The 22,338-nt window shown below is 46.0% G+C and overlaps 1 protein-coding gene across 4 annotated transcripts in view; it reads right to left on the reverse strand.

The window, feature by feature from the left end:
• The window catches only part of LOC113037470 (pleckstrin homology domain-containing family G member 3-like), a 30,084-nt gene extending 10,833 nt beyond the window's left edge, over window positions 1–19,251 (reverse strand). The window contains exons 1-8 of one of the 4 annotated variants that reach the window (XM_026194586.1): window positions 19,117–19,251; window positions 17,720–17,796; window positions 17,530–17,581; window positions 9,055–9,527; window positions 2,867–2,976; window positions 2,161–2,230; window positions 2,031–2,077; window positions 1,785–1,935 (exon numbers count right to left, since the gene is read on the reverse strand). In XM_026194586.1, coding sequence (XP_026050371.1) covers window positions 1,785–1,935; window positions 2,031–2,077; window positions 2,161–2,230; window positions 2,867–2,976; window positions 9,055–9,527; window positions 17,530–17,578 — 900 coding nt within the window. In that variant the 5' untranslated portion in view covers window positions 17,579–17,581; window positions 17,720–17,796; window positions 19,117–19,251. Of the gene's footprint in view, window positions 1–1,784; window positions 1,936–2,030; window positions 2,078–2,160; window positions 2,231–2,866; window positions 2,977–9,054; window positions 9,528–10,606; window positions 10,670–11,838; window positions 12,254–17,529; window positions 17,582–17,719; window positions 17,797–19,116 lie in introns of those variants that run through there. The other 3 variants (XM_026194583.1, XM_026194585.1, XM_026194584.1) reach the window with 3 other exon arrangements.
• Between the last annotated feature and the right edge of the window lie 3,087 nt (window positions 19,252–22,338).

Consider the following 22,338-nt stretch of genomic DNA (forward strand, 5'->3'; position numbering starts at 1 on the left):
TATTCATTTTTAGGCATGAAAAAAAATAATTTTGAACTTCATTATTTTTTAAACACTTAGGTGGACAACTGTGTATGGAGTGACACATCAGTGTCTAATGTAGTGGTTTATGTGCAAGTATACCATCAACACTGACACAAATACCTGAAAACAGCCTTTGGATAGCTGTCCACTGTAGTCACCACTATACATGAAAAGGTTAAAACATACAATTTTATGCAGATGATACCAATTTATTTATGTAAAATGAAAGAGACACGATCACGCTGTAGCTTCAAACCAAATAACCAAAAAGTCTGACAAATATTCCCCAATACATGCTTGAAAGTATATATAGTCTAAAAAATAAAAGAAGACTCCCAAAAGGTTGATTCTGTTCATCTGGACGTTTTCAGTGGGAGAAATCATCACTTATCCAAGTGACTTCTTCAGTCTCAGCTGACTGCAGGTTTCCCCAATTTTATAAACAGTACATTTGCACAATAACTGAAATGTTCACTGAATGAACAATGGGCTGTGAGGTCAGTTCGTTGATCATTAATATGAAAATTGTCATGACCATGGATCAACAACCATTAATCAATGAACACTGATCAAAACCTATTGATCAATGGCCACAAGTACCATTCACAGAGAGTTCGGGAATGGCTGCAATCACAGCATTGTAAGATGGTGACAGATGTACCTTTAGGCCCCCTCCTCAATTCAGAGATGGGCTTTCCCTTTTCATGTGGCCTCCTTGACTCCCCGCTCAAACCAGCATTCCTCCCTGTCCATGATGTGTACATCCTCATCTTTTTAATGAAGACTGAAGGAGTCTTCATTAAAGAGACTCCCTCTTATTAGATTATTCTGTTATTATATGTTACCTTATATATGTAATCAAAGTAGTTGAATTAGAATACTGCTGTAGATCATATTATACCCTTTAATATAGAGTGTGTGAGCTGTATGTAGTTTAGTTCTCATTATACTTTTGAGTTAACAGAACATATTCACATATTAGTTCATTAGATAAATGTGCATCACTCTGTATCCTTGATCTGCTGGGAATGTGTTACACTGTTTTCTTGACATGTTCTATTGTTGAATCATGAAGAGAAGGAGACTCTGTGTCTAAGACAGGGGAGATAGACAGACCACATTCCATACCCCCACCTTAGAAAGCAGAGAAACAACTGCCGAGGTCATAACTTAGGCGCTGTAACGGAGAAAGAATGTGATGTTTTGGCTTTTACGACTAGATGGGGGCCACTAGAGACTATAAAAAGCTGAGCAACCCGTCACCATTTTGAGACTTGCTGTGACCCTCTTCAGGCATGTCTCCCCATCATGATGGTCCTTATGCTCTTAAGTGTTGAATTGTATGGAAATAAATGATTGTTGATTGAGCATAAATACACCGAGTATTGTCCTTCCTTCAGCCCAAAGATTCAAAGAATTGGGAGATTTCAACACTCTCAACCCAAACGAATCATCCACATCTGGAAGTTTTTTCCAAATACCGTGGATATCCACTCAAAATTCACTTATGTGTTGCTCATATAGTTTTCAGTTAGTTGGCTAAAAAAAAATATAACTAAGAAGATAACTTCTGCTTTCACACCAGGAAATGTCTGAAGACACTTTAACTCTGACTGATCCTCCGGGAATGTGTGTGTGTCTTCGTGTGAAATGTGATGTAAACGTGGCCTTAGACATATTTGCTTCATCTCAGTCCTCTGGTCTATTTCTACAGGTTTGGATGCAGGTGTAACTGGTTGTCAGGTGTGCTGGTGTGGTACCTGTAGCAGCAGGTGGTATTTAAGGATCCTCTGAACAGGTTTGAGCAGGTATGAACCCAGAGGCAGCGAACGTTTAAGCGAGGACTGGCGGTCCCGGAAAAATTTGGCAAGAGATTTGTTCCTCATGCACTCCGTCAGCGCCGCCACCGAACTGCAACAGGAGAGAGGAGACAGACAAGTGTGGACAGGTCAATGTGAATGAGACAAGGTTTTTAAAATGTGCTCGAAACCTAACGTATGGCTTACTTTGGGTAGTTGGTGCAGTACTGTGTGTAGATGTCAAAGTACTCGCTCTGAAATACAACAAGCCAAGAGTTTTATCAGCCGCTGCTTGTACGAACCATCCTCACCCAAATCCAATCAGATCTGGTCTCACCTTGATGACGAAGCACCTGGCGATGGCGACGGGGTCGTTGTCACACTGGTCGAGATCCTGAAGCAGCTCGCTGTGAACAGGAAACACTGTCACCGTGGCGACCCCAGCAACAACAACGCTTTGCATGTCACCAGGAGCAAACCAAAGGAAACCTGAAGTTTTTCTCTCGTTTCAGCAGTTTCCTTGGTTCTCACTTCAGAGTCTGAATCCTAACGCTCATTTTAATATTTCATGATGTTTTTCTGATGTTTTGGAGTTTTTACCTTTAACCATGAAGGCAGACAAGAAGGAGGGAGGAGAGCAGACGAATGACATGCAGTGAAAGTCTCTGTTACCTTCTACTCGAATGACTCGACTAACACTAAACCAAAGGCTGACATCATGGTGGTCATGGTTATTTTTATATATACGATCTGGTTTGTGTTACGGTGTTCGTCTGTGGCTGCACCGTTCAGGAGTGAAAATGGGTGAAACGGTTTGTTCATATTTAACCTGCTGAATCGTTCCTAAACATGAAGGCACTCAAAGTCACAGCAAACAGAGCACTCCATGTTGTGCAGTAGAACAGCGCCGGTCTGCAAAGCAAACTCACCCCTCGACAGGAAACAGAGAGCGCTGACATGGGGGAGACGTAACATCAACGTTAACCGTTTTAGACAAAATATCGTGCTATGATAACGGACACATTAAACTTTATCTTCTTCACCTGTTGAACTCGTAGATGTCCTCGATGTTTCCAAAGAGAGCGCAGACCAGCTCAGGACGGATCGACAGATCCGACTGGTCGGACTGATCGATGATGTGAGCCAGGTAGTCCTGCAGGGTAGGAGGGAGAGGTTAGTAGAGTGGACGGAAGGAAGGAAGAGACAAGCAGGGAAGAAGAGGATAAGAGGAAGTGACAGAAAGGTCAGGGGTCACTTTTTAAAAAGCTCAGCGTCAAATAAAACACCCTTTAAAATAAACTGGAATGTTTCCATTTCTCCAACAGGAGGCAGACTGAACGCTCACTGAGCTATACCACAGTAATCTGATTACTTCTGGCTTGATCAGAGATGCAGACTGTTTAACTCCTCTCTGGAGGGGAGAGGGAGGGGAAACAGGAGGACAAAGGAGGGGGGAACAACTAAGCTGTAGTGCCTCTTCACTTCACTGTGCAATACCTTTTGTGTAATACTTTTGTTAATAGTCAATGGTGCAATAGACTCCATACTTGAAATGTGCAATTCACTTGTATCTTTATTTTTATTCCTATTTATCCCCTTCGTATATTTTATTTATATATGTCTCTGTATTTATATATATATATATATATATATATATATATATATCTCATGTCTGTATCATGTCTGCTAAGCGAGCCTACCGCAGACATGAGCGAGACAGATAAATATGAAGGCATGCCGGCTCGGACGTCGCCCGGATCAACAAGGTCCGCGTCAGGTGTTGAGGAACCAGGGCACCCTGACGAAAAGTGGGCTACTGGAACAAGAAGGCATCGTTGTTGGAATGCTACTACGCAAGTAACCCCGGCGGAAGGGGCTACATGAATAGGATGACGGACCTATGGATTCTTCGACTGCTCTCACAGCTAGAGATTGACGAGGTACAACACAAATGCTACGGCAAGGAGGAGTCAGGACGCCAGGTCAGGGGGGAGATATCATCACCCCCACCCGAGATTGGGTACATAGCCCCTCCATGGAGAAGGAGGCTAGATCAAAGTAGCACGGAGGGAGGTTAGCCAACTAACGGAGTTGCAGAAAGGTGCGACAAAGAAGGTGCATAAGAAATACAGCAAGCTGTCCATACCTGAGGCCTTGGAAACTGCCAAGCAAAGACTCACAGCCTTGGCCAGCCGCTTGAGGAGGTACACCAGAGAGATAGAAGGCAGGAGAATAAACCAGCTGTTCTCCACAGAACCAGCAAAGGTGTACTCTCAGTGGCAAGGGAACAATAATAAGAGAACAGCACCACCAAGGCTGGAGACGGAGCAATACTGGAAGAGCATATGGGAGAAGGACGCAACCCATAACGGCAATGCTCAGTGGCTAGTGGATCTGAGGGCGACCTCCCTGAACAGGGTCCAGTAACCATCACAGTGGCAGATATCCAAGGAAGGGTCTCCAGTATGAAGAGTTGGACAGCACCAGGGCCCGACATGGTTCACGCCTACTGGCTAAAGAAGCTGACTGCATTCCACGAGCGTCTGGCAGCACAAATGAACCAGCTGCTAGTTAACGAGAGACACCCGGAATGGCTAACCGAAGGTCGGACGGTCCTGATCCCCAAGGACCCCAAGAAGGGACCGGTCCCCTCCAACTACCGACCAATAACCTGCCTCAGTACTACATGGAAGCTCCTGTCAGGCATCATATCGGCTAAGATGAACAGGCACATGGGTCAATACATGAGTGGGACACAGAAAGGAATTGGCAAGAATACCAGAGGCGCAAAACACCAGCTACTGGTAGACAGAACAGTCAGCCGAGACTGCAAGACCAGACTGACCAACCTGTGCACTGCCTGGATTGATTACAAGAAGGCCTATGACTCAATGCCCCACAGCTGGATACTGGAATGCCTAGAATTGTACAAGATCAATGGGATCCTGGCGTACAACACTAGAGGCCAACTCCAAGCCCATAGCACAAGTCACCATCAAGTGCGGGATCTACCAAGGAGATGCTCTGTCCCCACTGCTGTTCTGCATAGGCCTGAACCCCCTCAGTGAGATCATTAACAAGACTGGATAGGTAGTCAGAACTGAGGGGATTGAACTACCAGAAGGCAACATTGCAGACATAGAGGACAGTTACAAGTACCTGGGGATCCCGCAGGCAAATGGGAACCATGAAGAGGGCGCTAGAAAGGCTGCAACCACCAAGTACCTGCAGAGGGTCAGGCAAGTCCTGAGGAGTCAGCTGAATGGTAAGAACAAGATCCGGGCCATCAACACGTACGCCCTGCCCGTGATCAGGTACCCTGCTGGGGTAATAGGCTGGCCAAAGGAGGAGATAGAAGCCACTGACATAAAGACAAGAAAGCTCCTTACCATGCATGGAGGGTTTCACCCCAAGTCCAGCACCCTGAGGCAGTACGCTAAGCGGAAGGAAGGGGGCCGGGGACTGGTGAGTGTCAGCACCACAGTCCAGGATGAGACAACGAACATCCAAGAATACATTGGGAAGATGGCCCCAACTGACCGAGTGCTCAGTGAATACCTCAGGCAGCAGAAACCCAAGAAAGAGGAGGGAGACGAGGAACCATCATGGAAGGACAGGCCCCTGCATGGTATGTACCACCGGCAGATAGAGGAGGTGGCTGATATCCAGAAATCCTACCAGTGGCTGGACAAAGCTGGACTGAAAGACAGCACAGAGGCACTAATCATGGCAGCACAAGAACAAGCTCTGAGTACAAGATCAATAGAGGCTGGGGTCTATCACACCAGGCAAGACCCCAGGTGCAGGCTGTGTAAAGATGCCCCAGAGACAATCCAGCACATAACAGCAGGGTGCAAGATGCTAGCAGGCAAGGCATACATGGAACGCCATAACCAAGTGGCCGGCGTAGTGTACAGGAACATCTGTGCCGAGTATAACCTGGAAGTCCCGAGGTCAAAATGGGAGATGCCCCCAAGGGTGGTGGAGAATGACCGAGCTAAGATCCTGTGGGACTTCCAGATACAGACGGACAAAATGGTGGTGGCTAACCAACCGGACATAGTGGTGGTAGACAAACAGAAGAAGACGGCCGTAGTGATCGATGTAGCGGTTCTGAATGACAGCAACATCAGGAAGAAGGAACACGAGAAGCTCGAGAAATATCAAGGGCTCAGAGAAGAGCTCGAGAGGATGTGGAGGGTGAAGGTAATGGTGGTCCCCGTGGTAATCGGAGCACTAGGTGCGGTGACTCCCAAGCTAGGCGAGTGGCTCCAGCAGATCCCGGGAATAACATCGGAGATCTCTGTCCAGAAGAGCGCAGTCCTGGGAACAGCTAAGATACTGCGCAGGACCCTCAAGCTCCCAGGCCTCTGGTAGAGGACCCGAGCTTGAAGGATAAACCGCCCGCAGGGGTGTGCTGGGTGTTTTTTTTTATATATATATATACACTCAACAAAAATATAAATGCAACACCTTTGTTACTGCTCCCATTCCCCATGGGATGGACGTAGAGACCTAAAATTCATTCCAGATACACAATATAACCATCCCTCCCAAACAGTGGTCACAAATCAGTCCAAATGTGTGGTAGTGGGCACATCTGCTTTATTGAGATAATCCATCCCACCTCACAGGTGTGCCACATCAGGATGCTGATCTGACATCATGGGTAGTGCACAGGTGTACCTCAGACTGCCCACAACAAAAGGCCACCCTGGAATGTGCAGTTTTTTGTGCTATTGGGGGTCTGGGGACCCAGAACCGGTCAGTATCTGGTGTGACCACCATTTGCCTCATACAGTGCAACACATCGTCGCATGGAGTCTATCAGATTGTCAATTGTGGCCTGTGGAATGTTGGTCCACTCCACTTCAATGGCTGTGCGAGGTTGTTGGATATTCGTGGGAACTGGTGCACGCTGTCGTATACGCCGGTCAAGCACATCCCGAACATGCTCAATGGGTGACATGTCAATGGGTGAGTATGCTGGCCATGCAAGAACTGGGACATTCTCAGCTGCCATCTGCCCTGAACAATGTGAACCATGATTCATCCGTGAAGCGCACACCTCTCCAACGTGCTAGACGCCATCGAATGTGAGCATTTGCCCACACAAGTCTGTTACGGCGACGAGCTGGAGTCAGGTCAAGACCCCGATGAGGACGACGGGCATGCAGTTGAGCGTCCCTGAGACGGTTTCTGACAGTTTGTGCAGAAATTGTTTGGTTGTGCAAACCAATTGTTCCAGCAGCTGTCTGGGTGGCTGGTCTCAGACGATCTTGGAGGTGAACCTGCTGGATGTGGACGTCCTGGGCTGGTGTGGTTACACGAGGTCTGCGGTTGTGAGGCCGGTTGGATGTGCTGCCATATTCTCTGAAACGCCTGTGGAGACGGCTTATGGTTGAGAAATGAACATTCAATGCACGGGCGACAGATCTGGTTGACATTCCTGCTGTCAGCATGCCAATTGCACGCTCCCTCATTGCTTGTGGCATCTGTGGCATTTTGCTGTGAGACAAAACTGCACATTCCAGGGTGGCCTTTTGTTGTGGGCAGTCTGAGGTACACCTGTGCACTACTCATGATGTCCGATCAGCATCCTGATGTGGCACACCTGTGAGGTGGGATGGATTATCTCAATATAGCAGATGTGCCCACTACCACACATTTGGACTGATTTGTGACCACTGTTTGGGAGGGATGGTTATATTGTGTATCTGGAATGAATTTTAGGTCTCTACGTCCATCCCATGGGGAATGGGAGCAGTAACAAAGGTGTTGCGTTTATATTTTTGTTGAGTGTATATATATATATATATATATATATATATATATATATATATAATATTCTGTAACTGTAACTTCTGTCGGTGCTGTGCTTTTGGAAACTGAATTTCCCAGAGGAACCCACCCGAGGGATTAATAAAGTTTTATCTTATCTTATCTTTCTGTTTGATTAAACATATATATATATTCCATATGTTTGGTATTTATTATTGAGGTAAGTACATAAACACATTTATTGTTTTAAATAAAAGCGATTACGTAATTATGTTTATTTTTATAAACTGAACTTTAAAATCTGTGTATCAGTTTATGTTTAATGTGTCAGAGTTTACTTGATTTTTAAATATTTAAAAAAAATGGAGAAAACTCGTATGTCTGATGTGTTTACTGATTTCATATTACATATTCTATCTCACTTAGAGCTTTTTTAGAGCCTAAAACTTGTTATTATTTTATTATAAGGACAGGTCTTTGTTATTCTCTGAAACCTTGGTAAATAAATCATAATAAATATCTGTTAGAGTATTTCCGTTTTTCCGTTGCTCCTTCACTGGTTTGTTTTTTGTTTTCCTAAGTTTTTTAAACAGCCTGGTTTGATTGAGTCGTACTTCAGACACTGAAACAGGTGCGTGCAGCTCGGTGAGCCTGTTACATAAGCAGCTAATCCCATCACTGCAGAACGTCTTAGCTTGTTAATTATAGTCTGGCACTGAGTCATGGCCGGGGTAACGACTGACACCGCGAGCTGTCCTCTGTACGTGGAGATGCGTTCAGGAAACGCGTATGTTTCACGAGCCCAAAATGTTCAGACTAAGAAAAATGGGTCAATTTTTGTCCTGAGTGCTTTCAGAATAGAAATGAAATGTTTGAAGTTCAGACAGTTTTACCTTGGTGAGTTTAGATTAAAACTAAAGGATGAGAAGCTCATGCATCAGCAGCTTAAAAACCAAACCCTGTCCAGCTCCATGGTCACTGATCATCGTTTGAAAATAAGACGCCAAGGATGGAAGTGTTTCTACTTCATGTTCTACACCATGGAAATGATCCTGGGATCATCCACCGCCACCCTCTGTGGACATCCAGGTGTTTTCATGAGATCACAGACTAGACTTTCAGAGAAAAGCTTAGCGCCTGAAGTTACTTTAGAGATAGTTTCAGGATAAAGCGTCAAACCATCAGCGAGCGTGATCAAAGCAAACTTGACTCGTCCTGAACCCGCCGCTAGCGAGCAGCGATCGATGTTCCAGGTATTCGGCAACAGAATTCCAGGAACTCAGGAGGTGGTACTGAGTTAAACTACCAATGAGAATAAAGGATATGGTTGGACAGGTGGCTACCTAGGCAACCACAATGACCAACCATCCACATCAGTGAAAAATTTGAGCCCGTAGAGCCCACACCTGTTACCATGACACCTATAGGGTCACGCAGTTAGGTAACTCACCTCCACGATCATGCGCAGATCTCTCACATACATCCTCTCTGTCTCGATGATCTCCATGACGACGCGGTCTAGGTAGGTCAGCTGAGGGTTGGGCGCCATGCTGGCGCGGATAAACGGTGAAGCCGGCTGCCGGCGGCTCAAGGTACGACTCGCCTTCCAGTCTTTGTTGTTGTTGTTTTTGTTGTGAATGAAGCTCCGCCCCTTCCTGTTGGGTTGGGGGCTCGACCCCTGGAGGTCTGCAGCGACCTCCTCGGGGCTCAGGTTAAGGTTGATGTCAGGGTCCGAGGAGGAGCTGGTGATAGATGGAGGCAGCGCAAGGTTGTCGTCTCTGGAAGATCCAGACCCGGAGGACAAAGTGGAGATCAGGCTCACGGGGCGCCGGTAAGATGCCAGCAGGTCGGAGGAGTCGGAGGGTGTGGACGATGGAGCACGCTCATCGCTGCTGATGGAGGCGGTGGACAGGCGGGGGGACTCTGAGGAGGGGAGGGAGAGAGATGATGTCACTGATAGCAAACTTCTACATCATCACCTTTCACAATAAAAGCACTGAGCTTTTTCCACTGTCAGAGTGAGAGCAGAGTTTCACAATAAAAGCTTGTGTAAGGAGAAGTTAGAACATGATGAATGTTTGTCCGCAAAGACAGATAAAGCAGTGTGTTATTTTGGTCCTGGAGTCTGAATTCACTTTGAGGAAACACTCACGCCTCACATCCACAGCTGCAAACATCTGGACAGGTTGTGGCCTATTAACCACACCTGAGGAATGTCAGGAATCCAAATGTGTTTAGATGTTTTTACAGTGAAGAAACAGTTTGTACTGTGTGAAGCAACTGAACGAATGAGCAACATTTCAACATGTACATGCGGGCTGCTTGGCTGGGAATCAAATGTTCAGGAACTGACTCATCAGGTGGTTCGAGCTCCGGGAGTTTCAAAGTGAAACGCCTCAAACGCCCATTTCTTCCATCGACCTATAGTTCCTCTGGTGTCCAGCATAGGCAGCAGTGAGTCAGTCCCCATTGACTCCCATATTAACATAAACATGTTTACAGCCTGTAAAAAACACTTTGATCTATCTTCAAAACACCTGTAGTCAATAACTCACCTGTTTAGTGTATGAAGACTGAGAGTTTGCATTATCAGGGGCGTGGCCTCTATGACTTACAGGTGCATGGTTACACAGATGGGTGTAGCTGCTAGCTGTCTTATTTGTGCTGTTTTATCCTTTAGGATGAGTTTCATGATATCATCATGACAATAACAACATGACTGCTGTGCAGTTACTTGCTGATGCTGGCAGATGTTTACAGGTATGACACTGTGAGAAAGTGGAAGCTACACATTCGTGTTTCATGTATGTAACCAGATTCTCGGATCAGGTGTTCAAGCATGGTCCAACCAGCCAATCACAGCAGGTTCCCACAGACTCTTTCAGTGAAATCAGCATGTAGCAGATCAGCGATAGTCATTTATTCCTTTTGGATTAATTGGTTTAGCTTCATTGACAGATTTCTTGGAATCGCATACTGAGAGATTTGGTTGGCGCACGTACCGGCTAACCAGTCCTCTGAGGGTTTGGCTAAATATCTGAAGAGCAGCGACACCGACAGTCCACCTGAGACACAGACACACACATTCAACATGTGGACGACAACAGTAGGACAGCAGAGCGCTCCTCAGACAGGAAGTTCCTGCTGCCACCGTCTCTGATGTTCCCATTAAACATGCACAGAACTATCAAACCTGACTTCAGAACACAGACAGAGCATGCTCCCCAACAGGTGGAAAAGCAGGCACACAAAGGCAGGGGGTAACCAGCTTTCGGACCTGTCCTCTCTGCTTCGCTGCACACACATTACAAACTGCACTTGAACACAACAGCAGCTCAGGTCTGAATCATTTCAAACGGATCCTCTGTCCAATACTCAACAAACTCAGACACAAACACAGTTTCCTGAATTTCCTTCAGAATAAAAGTCAGTTAAAAGCCTTTAATGTGAAGCTGTGGGTGAAGTAAATTAACCCTGCAGGACTTTCAGCGGGAGGATCAGACGGACCTCTTCCGGCTCCGAAGAGCAGCTCAGCCGGAGGGTTTCACGCTGTGTTCACTTCCTCCCACATGACAGGAATCTCAGAAGCCAAAACACAAATCCTCCTTGAGAGGGAACACAGGAGAAGGAGGGGAGGAGGAGTGCGTGTTTGAATGAAAACAGCTACACACACACACACACACACACACACACACACACACACACACGCGCACACACACACACACACACACACACACACTAGTCCGTTAGCTCTTTGGCTTCCTGCCATTCTGCAGCCAGGGAGGCGTTTACTCACCAGACAGGAAGGGAGTGAGTTTATGGATGTGATATGAGGCCTGGTGGGCCAGTCACAGCTCAGAGTTTACATTCAAACACCTTCAAACACACACAGGGTTGACCTTTGACCTCTGCAACCGTTGGACCAACAGGAAGAGCAGCTTTTCTAGGACCCTGACCAGAGTTTGAAACCAGAATAAAAACTCAAACAAACAGGAGAGAAATGTGCTGAAAACATCTGAAACCTCTTCACCTGCTCCGTTTAACACCTGTGAAGAAAAACGTGTTTGTTTAAAAATAAATAAATAAATTATCCACTCCGCTCATAGCTTTAACACTAATGAGCTTTATTCAAACCTCTGACACTAGAAAACAGTCTCTGAGACCTCACTCCATCCAAAATGCTGCATCAGGAAAAAAGTCTGAGATTTTCAGGGACCATCTGACGGCGACTCACCAAACCAGCGGCGCACAAACACTCGTCTGAGCCGCCGATCCTCCTCCACACTCCTGAAAGAGATCTTCACCTGTTTCTCTGAACAGAAACACCTGACCACAGCTACATCGCCTCCTCCTCCTCCAGTCAGACTGCGCCACATGCTCCTCTGATACCCCATTGAACCTGAACGCTGGGCTCAACAAACGTCCTCAAAAACAAAAAGCGGATGAAAGAGAAGAGGTTGAGTTTTCCTGCAGCTCTAAAGTGCCCTGAATGCCCCACATCTGTAAACTGTGACTGCAGAGCTGAACAGAAACATGAGGAGGAAGAGGAGGAGGAGGAGGAGTTACAGGAGGAGGAGAAAGGGCAGACAGCAGGAGGAGTTGCTGAGGGGAGGAAAAGATTTAAAAAGTGAGGAAGATGAAGGTCCTTCCTCCTCTCTGTTTGGGTTCAAATGAATAAAAAAATATTTAAAAAAAAAAAAGAATCACAAAGAAACGCTAGCAGAGGGAGGAGCTACAAACTGACCTGACATGAGCCAGAAATACACTAGAGGGCGTTACCGAGCAACCACAGAGACTCGGGATCTGATCAGAAACATCTGAACAAACACAAGAGCTCACGATTTAATGATGACATGCAGCAACACAGACACAACAACACGGACACAGGCAGCAACATGGCAAAACAGACACACAACAACACAGACATAAACAACACAGTCACAGACACACAACAACACAGACACACAGGCAGCATCAAGACATCACAAAACACAACATTACGGCAACAGATACACAGGCAGCAACACAACAACACGGCAGAACCACGGCAACCTCGCCGTCGGCTCCGATTTACTTGTCGCTTGCAGGTTGGCCCTGCCCCTCTGGACAACTTTAATCACTGTACTCGACTGAGTGCCTTCCTCTGCGCCTCCTCACACACTTTCTCTTCAGCTCTGTTCAATGGGACCTGAACTGCAGTCTGAAGATTACCCAGCTGCACCTGAACTCATCACTGATGTCATCCGTTTCTGTTCATAAAAAACTTTATTAGCATCATCATTTATTTTAGGTCCTCTTTTATTTCATTTTAAAGAGTCACATGTTTACTGGGGATGGAGCCTGAAAGACATCACTGAGTGTGGTTTCATTTCAAATACAAACGGAGCTCTGTCTTAACCTGCTAGGAACTGGCGTCCACATATGTGGACATCACATTTGTGGGATGTCTAGACCAAAATAATACATTCTGCTCTACAAGGGCTTGATATCCAGTTACGAAGACAGTATACTGCCACTGTTCTATCAAAATTTAAAACAAATGTCCTCCTATGTGGCTCTCATTTCTCTCAGAAACAAAAATCAGGTCAGTCAGAATTATAAAGCACTTTGGGTGCCCAGAAAAGCGCTATGTAAATGCAATCCATTATTATTATCATCATCATTATTATTATTATTATTATTATTATTATTATTATTATTATTATTATTATTATTATTATTATTATTATTATTATTATCCCCTCCATTTCCCAGCTGACCTGAAGTAACCACAAACCCTGATCAGCAGATGCTGAATGGAAACACAGCGATTCACAGCGTTTCCATGAATCAAACGTCCCTGCAGCCACGAGACGTTTAGGGTGTGAAAATTCAAAACATATTATGGAAATGGAAATGCTTTGAATGAACATTTACATGATCCGAGTCACGTTCGTCCTCTCCAGCACGCTGCGTAGCTATGAATAATTGGACATCATCTTCTCCTTGTCGCTCCTTCAGCTCAGCGAGGTCAGAGCTGAGATGTGTCTTACTTTCACTGACATTGATGGCTCAGCTCCAGTTTGAATGTTTTTATTCCTCCACCTCCTGCTCCTCCATTTTGTTTCGGTCTGTTTGTTTGTGTCCTGAAGCGTCTCGGGGGGGGAAATAATGGCCAACTGTTCTTGAGACACAACGGAGCCGTTTAACCACAGTGTCTCGCCATGATGCCACAGACACACGCCACTTGTAACCAGCAGGGGTGGACAAAATATCAGGAACAGGAACAGATCAGTGCTGCAAGAAGTGTGACACTGTGAGTCGTGAACGGCAGAGTTACGGTTTGTATCATACAAGAAACATGTGTGAGAGGAAACAGTGAGTGAAGCATTCATCACGTTGAAGGTCCTGATCTGTGCAGCTTATCCTCTTTTAGAGGAACCAGATCTGATCTTCCTAAAGATCCTTCAAACCTCACACAGCTTCAGCCCAAAGTACTAAAACTTTTTATTGTTTGTTGTGATGAAAGAAAAATGTGTGAGTTCAGACAGCAGGGGTGCTGCTGCTGCACTAGTCAACATCAACTAAAAACCTTAGTTTCCTGATATGTTATTTTTATTTTGATTAGGTTTTTTTTAATCTGCAGACGAACACAGTACAGGAAGCTGAAGAGCTGACTGGCTAAATCTGTCTCACGTGTGGCGTTCCACAGGGTTCAGTCCAAGATCCTCTGATGTTTCCTGTTAAAATATTTCCTAATGTAACACTCAGTACTTTGTTTTACTGGTTTATAAAAAAAAATCTGACATCTGAGATGACTCATGATTGGCTGCTTTCACACAATAACTTAGGAAGTGGTGTCTGAGGATATGCATCACTTCCTGTCAGAGTGCTGAGTCAAACAGCAGGTAAACAAAACATCTTCTCCCTCTGCGGGGAAGAGAGTAGGATTAACGTGGAGCGTCATTGTTCCTGCACACCTCGAATGCCTCATTCTAACAGGAATAACCCCTCGTTTCCCATAAGCTCCTTTCACCTCCTGAACCCCGACCACAAGCACGGAAACAAAATCTATAATCTGTCGGTGTGATCGATCAGCAGCTGCACAATGAACAAGTACAGTGACATTTACACCTACAGATTAATCATCTCCTTATTGATAAGCATGTTTCCTCAGCTGGAGGCGTGTGTGTGTTAATCTGGAGTAATGGGGATTAAAGTTGTGAGTTAATCCATCACAGATTACACACTGGAAACAACAACAGGAGAAGCAGAGCTGAACACTGTGGACCTGAGCCACTGTAATCTGCACAGGTGAGCTCACTTTAAAACACCAGCAAAGTATAAACTATATTCCGCACAGTGGCCATACTCTCAGGTACGCCCAGGACTACTGGCCTCACGTTACCTGTTACTCAGACTCACACCTGCTGACAAACAGCTTTATTTGACGTGTTTTTCTTAGCTGATGTCGGTGAGCCTTGTGGCCAGTCGTCACTCACTTCTCCCGTTTTTAATAATCTGGGTAAATGTTGATGTTTCACACTGTGATGAGGCTTTCAGTGATTACCGTGCTCAGGGTTTCTGTTATTGAAGAACTCCTCTGATGTTCTAGTTTATTCATGTATGAGTATTTAGGTCAGTCGTCCACGGAGACAAACCTGCTGCACACACACTGAGGTCTGACAGACAGCAGCTAGCACATGTTCATACCAGCGTTTCATGAACATGAACATGCACAGCTCTCTGAGTTAGAGCTGTGGGACAGACGGCCTCACGCTTACTCCACTGTGTTTACAGAGAAGTTGATGGTCCACTCTGATCATCACCGCTGGTCTGAGGTGTTTGATTCTGTCCATGATGGACCAACACCTGCACTCTGGTTATGTCTGTTCCTCTGGGCTCTGTTCAGGTGCAGCTGTGCTGCCCTGTTCTTTCACAGAGGAGAGGCTTTCTCCCGTGAAGTCCTTCCAAGCAGTTGTACCCGTTCAGTCTGATTCTCAGAGTGCTGTCATGAACTCTGACCTCAGAGTAGCAACGATGTGCTGAAGTACGTTGTAGTTTCTCCACCTCAGAGCACGTCAGTAAGATCCAGCGAGTGCGAACAGCCGGACTCCAAACTTCACCTCCTCACACACAGGAGCCAGTCTGAACCAGTCCTGTGTGGACCAGAACTGCCTCAAACCAGTTTAAACAAAGCAGCATGATGATGTCATCGCGATAACCCCACCACCTATCTTATGCAACACATCAGCTGGTTCCCATAGTGATTAAGAGGCAGGTGACTTGAGATCATGTTCAAGTCTGACACACACACACACACACACACACACCTCCTGCTGGGATCAAAAATAATCAATAAGAACTACTCGGCAGACTGAATCTAGAGACTTCAGTTCCCATGATGCTCTGGGGCATGGCTGCCACATTCAACTGGTTTGAATCACACAATCAGGTTTAATCAGCATGTTTTCTACCTGCTGCTCCTACACGGAGTGATTTGAGTGGCTGTTAAACAGAAAGGTAACCTTCACACAGTTGTTTCTACAGCTGATCCAAGTCAGAGACCAGATTCCTACACAAAAAGCTGAGTCACCTCTGCAAAAAAACCATCTCTCAGCACTTCACCTTCACTTGCAGAAACACCTGAGATTTGTGCTGAAACTCTAGAATCCCAGCCTACCTTAAAGGGAGCGAGAAGCAGAACCCAAAAGAGGATGTCTCCAGACCGAGTCTCTTCAGGACTGCCAGGTCTCACTGATCCACCTGCCACCCTGATGCCAGGGGGTGGAGCCTAATCTAATTAGGCTCAGAGTAACGTGGAGCACCAGATGCCACGTGCTGGTGACTGACCTGCCCTCACACACACAAACACACGTCTCATTTTGATAGCTTAATGAGGACATCTAATTGACATAATGTTTTCCTGCCTAAACCTAATCATAACCCTGACACTAAAACTGCATTCTGAGTCTCAAAAATGTCTTCAAACCCATGGGGACAACCGTTTTGGTCCTCATAAGTAACTGTTTATACAAAGACACACACCCTTACCCACACACACACAGTCTCTTTCATTTCTCTTTGTTCAGGTTTAGTTTTAGAAACATCACTCTAATTTTTTATTTATTTTATTTGTTATATTATTGAAAATCAGATTATTGTAAATATTAAAAAATATATTAAATGTTTTAATTATTTATTATAATTATTTCAGTTATTTTTTCTTTTTATTTATGTGGGACCTTTATTTATGTTATTATGTTTTTTTATTTATTTTTTTTCACTTTTTCAATTCATTTTAATACTTTTACTTTGCGAACTGTAATTTTGTACATTCAGTGTTCTTCATTCTCAGGTTTTTATGTTATTGTTTACAGTCATTAAATTAATTATTAAAAGATTTGTTTTTATTATTGATGTTTATTTTCTTTTTATCATGAGTCGGTGGATGTTTGTTGTTTGTGAACGTGGCTGATTTTAATCTTGCTTCTGCTTTTTCACTTTTTGCTCTCCTGCAAATCGGAGCACCGCGCCTCGAAGGACGCAGCGTTCAATTGCAGCTTCGTGTGCGTGCAAACAGGAAACAACAGGCCTGACGTCACTCTGAGGACAGACAGCCTTTGTCCTCCAACAGTGCCGCCAGCTCGCTCCAGCACGCAGAAGAAAGACACCTCACATCCACTCTCGCCAACAAAGACTCATCTGTGGTTGACCAGGACCAGAATCAGGACTGGGACCAGAACCGGGACCAGCAGATAGTCCTCAGGTCCACCTGAGGGAGTCTCACAGGGACACCCTTCTACAACTTAAATAAAGTTTTTGCCAACTGGAGCAGCTCCAGAGAGTGCCCCTACAGAACGGGAAGTCCAGATGCGTTCAGGGAGCTCATAATTTAAGTCAGAACTAAAACCAGGGTCCAAGAGGAATAGGAAGAGCGTCTTACCTTCATCCATGGGGAGATCTGAGGAGGAGCAGAGAGATCCTTCAGGCATCACCTGCAAGCATCCACGTGCACACACACACACACACACACACACAGGAGACTGATGAAGACCTTCAGCTGTTTAACATAAGCGGCAGCAGTCAGTACGTGCATCATCTGGTGATGGAGGAGGTCATGTGATCAGACTCACCTGAGTGTGCAGAGTGATGATGAAGGCAAAACAGAAACCGAGCAGAGTGAGGACTGAAGAACTGGACCGACAGAAACCTGCATAGACATCAGGAAGTGACACGATTCAGAGTTCACCTGTGATGCATCCACTGATTCCTGTGTGATGATTTTATGTATAAAGCTTTTGAAGCTTCCTGTTCACAAACTTATTACAGTTGTTATTTTTACTGCTCATCTGACTGTCCACAAACTCAAATATGAACATAAGCACCAACAAATTCAATTAAAAATAATTTAAACAAAATATAATATAGTAAATAATTTAATTAATGACTTTGTCATTTCTTAGGTTAACAAAATGACTTGTGTGGAAAAAAACCCAGGATTTAGAAATGTATGTATTCAATGAATTCAAATTTTTACTCTTACAATTCCTACAAAAATAAATGAAAATTTTAATAATTTAATCTGAAGTCTTTCAGCTAATTTCAGTTATTGGATTTGGTTGATTTGATGAATCTAAGTTATTCATCAGAAATAATTCATTAATAAAATGATTAAAAAAAAGAAAAAGTCTCATTCCTCAGGCAAAGAGACAGAGCACGTGCAGACTGCGGCACTGCGCAGGTATGAACCTTGGATGGTTTCCATGGCAACACATGAACGCGCACTGGTCGACTTTCCTGTCATGGTTTTCCAGGTAAGCCTGATTTGAATAAAGTTTTGCTGTTTATAACCTTTAGATGAACAAAAGCTCAAAGTGTTTATGAAACAAACACAAACAACCAAACATAAAGAAAAAAAGGCACCACCGAGGAGCAGCTGTGATCTGAGCTCATTAAAGCTTGGGCAACGCGGCTGTTTCCTTCGCGCGGAGCTCCGTTTAAAGGCGTCTAATTTGGTGTTTTCTGATTTTCTCTGCAAACACAAACATGTCTGAACTTGATCGTGTACTTTTTCTCAAACACCTGGGCCCATCTTTGTTTTCGGCTCCTCGTGTTTCATCACACAGCCTAATCTGGACCGATAATCTGTGCGCAGTACAGACTTGCTCCCTGGTCTGACTGCTCCGACCGACAGCTGTAAAAGTTGAAACATCCAGAGGAGACGCGGTGCCATAGATTTGAGGTGCCCCCGCCCTCATCATACCCCCACCCCCGAGTGTCTGTAATACGATTTGCGTTGATCAGCTCATCTTTAAATGTGAAGACTTCCTAACGGACTTATGACTGAGAATCCCACCCACACGCTACGTGCCTTTGCTGTGATGAAGAGGATCTGAGCTGAGCCCGGGCTCTTCCTCTGAGGCAGAACACTTCCGCGAGCACAGCCTGGAGAGTGACCCGGAGCCCTGGCAGGACTCGGAGCTGCTCCCGGAGGAGTTTGTGAGCCAAAAAAGTTAAAGTGTGGACTCACCTCAGCCTCATTTATAGCCGCCACAGCCCTCCAGCTGACCCCAGCACTTTACAGGAAAAATAAACTCTGCAGCACGGCTTCCTTACGGTCTGCGCCGACTCCCGCTGCGCATGCGCACGCGCTCCCTTTGAAAAGTAGAAAAACGACTGAAACTGCGCTGACGCGTAAAATACACCTGAGAAGCGGAAGGTGAAAGAAATGAAAGACAGAGACACACGTGCGTTAATCAGTAAGAAGGGGACAGAGGAGAACAGAGAGTTGAAGGGTGAGGTTACTACCTGTCAGCGCAGGTACCTCTACATTTGGATGGACCGAAGGTGATAAGCTTAGTGCTGTCTCTGTTTTACTAGAGAATGTTATCAGACATCACACATCGCCATTATAAAACACATCAGAGCTCTGCAGGTAAATACAGGAGGCAAAATAGATTTGCATAAACGCAGCGTGTCATTCAAGCAGCAGCAATAGAGGCTGAAAACGAGCCTCATCTGCATTTCTGCGTCATCGATTGAAAATACGCCGCGGAAGAGAACCTCGTTCAGCTTTCAATTTGAAATCTGTGTGTTTCAGTAAGATTCAGTTATCCCAATAACAGCAGCACAAACAAATCATATTAATAAGAAAATAATTCATGAAGTAGAATAGCTCAAAAAATAAAAACATAAATAAATATGACAACCCCATCAAAATAGTTAAATCTTAAAAAATGAGAGAAAAAGGAAAAGAGTAAAACACACGCGCACAGACACACACTGTAAATGTGTGCACGTATCCGACACACCCAAACTGCACTGACCACTCGGGGGCAGCAGAGCTCCACAGCACCAGAGGAACCAAATCTGTGCACTTGTTCATTACTGGCTTAGAAACATGTTTGATTTTGATGTATTCGTGCCTGTGTTTTCCTGCTCGGTGGACTCGGACCCTCACAAATGTTTCCTCTGATGTTAGTAACAGTTTTAGTGCAGCAGGCTTCAGATCTGCCGATTAGTGAACTCAGACACATTCCTTCAGGTGGAGATTTGAGTCAGTGACTGCTGTGCAAGTCTGCAGATGTCTGTGACTCACAAAACCGCCAGTTACAGAACAGCGAGCCTAAAACGAGTCCCGACCTGTCCAAGGGCAGAAGAACAGCTCGTGACTCTGGCTGCAGCAGTGTCGAGTGTAACGTCTGAGAGCGCAGGCAGAAAAGTTTTCACCTCCGTTCTGGAGTGCAGTCTGACATGAGGCATGAGATTTGGTCTGATTAAAGTGAAATCCACAGGCCGAGCTCTGGATCTTGACCCTGACCCATATCCACGCCTGTCACCCTGTCTGTAATCAGTCCAGACTCGACTTCCTGCAGCTGCTCGTTTCCACATTCTTCCACCCCATGATGGCTCTGGGAGATGTTCATTGGCTCCTGGTTCAATCCGATGTTTCAGCGAAATTGCTGAAGGACAGTGCTGATGTGACTAATGGAAGGAGTTGTAGTGATGATGCGAGAGGCGGGGTTTGGGGCCAGCTGCAGGTATGTATGGGCCTGAGAGGAACACCACAGAGAACACAGTTCGAGTCATCGATGTAACAAAGGAGTGAAAAAAAAAGGCAGTGCTACTGGTTGTGACAGGGGCCCAGACTCAAAGCCGTCAACGCCATGCGTATCATATATGTTCTTTTTCTAACTTCGCTCGGTGTTTCACTATGAGAATCGCCTCGGCGTGACCAACTACGGAAGCTCCAATGACACCACGTCTGTCTATGACAGACCTGTCGAGCCGTGCTCAGGGCTCCACCCCCTCATACTAACACGGCCGACCAGCTCCTCCTAACTCATTCTCGCTTTCTTCCCGTGAGAAACTACTTTGAGCTCCCTCAGCACATCCAGGCTAACTTGATTAGCTGCTTAACAGTTCTCAGGCGTCCCGTGTAGTAGTACATCGCCGAACGCAGTTTTTCCGGTTCCAGTTTGGATCGTGCTGAGTAGGTCCTTCGAAAGAAGTGTACTTAGAGTTGCACTGTGGAACAGCAACCGCGTCAGGCGAGCTGTCCCAGCGGTTCCTGGTTTTAGTTAGCGAGGTAGCCGACATTGTGTGACTCTGGCTAACACGTTACAGCGAGTTGTTTGTTCAGTGTCCGGCTACCATTAACTTGTTAGCAGGCCACGAACCACATTAGCGTCTCACTAGCATTAGCTTGTTGGTCGACCTAGGGTTCGGTTAGCATTAAGTTGCTAACGATATTGGCTAGCGGAGTGCAGCTAACGTGTCACGACGAGCTGACTCCCGCGGCGACTAGATCGGATTTAACACCCACTGCTAGTCCTAGCTCCTTATGGGCTAACGTGTCGAGACGAGCCTGGTGTAGCCTAGTCTCACCCCTTTCCGCTAACCATGTCTACGGCTCCTACTCCCGCCAAAAGGTCGGAGTCGAAGGCTAAAGAGGCTGCTTCCCGCCCGTGCCCCGCATCATGCGGTGCCACCATCTCGGGCAGGGACCCTCATCCAATGTGCATCGTCTGTATGGGTGCCAAGCATGCTCAGGCTTCACTGGCGGACCCTCAGGGATGCCCACACTGTGCTTTGATGCCAGAGAAAGTCCTGGAAAGGAGGCTGAGAGTAGCAGTAACGAAAAGTCAGGACCCCTGCCTGTCAGCTGCTACTGCTACGAGCGATATCTGGGCGGACATGATGGAAGAAGAGTCCCCGCTCATGCCCCCATCATTCGAGGACCTCCTCGATCAAAACGTGGGCGAGCTGGGTGGCGAGGACGCGGAGGGCGATGCCGACTCCGACCTCCTCGACCTGGAGGACATGGATGAGGAACAGGAGGATGACTCTACCTTTCCTCCCCAGCAGTCCAGGCCACCGAGTGGGGCTGAAGCTGCACCCCCGGTGGACAGCAATTTGTACGAGGTCTGCAAACAGGCTGCTGCCAAGCTAGGCATCCCATGGCCAGCCGCCAAGGATGCCGAAGGGGCAGAACGCGACCTGTATGATGGCAAGAGGCTCCCACCAGCCTTGCCTCCATCGAAAGCAGCTTCTGCCAGCAGTCCCGGCCTGCATGAAAGAAATGAGTCGCTATTGGTCAAGCCCTTTTAAAAGCAAGCTTCTGACCAAGGGCTGATCTAAGCTTGAGATCCAGGGGATTGGGTGAACTGGGGCTGACCGAATCCCCAGCAGTGGAACCTTCAGTGGCGTATCACCTTCACCCTAACCGCAGGGCAATCTCAGCTTCTTCTAG

This window comes from Astatotilapia calliptera, chromosome 15, assembly GCF_900246225.1.
Source record: "Astatotilapia calliptera chromosome 15, fAstCal1.2, whole genome shotgun sequence".
NCBI lineage: Eukaryota > Metazoa > Chordata > Actinopteri > Cichliformes > Cichlidae > Astatotilapia > Astatotilapia calliptera.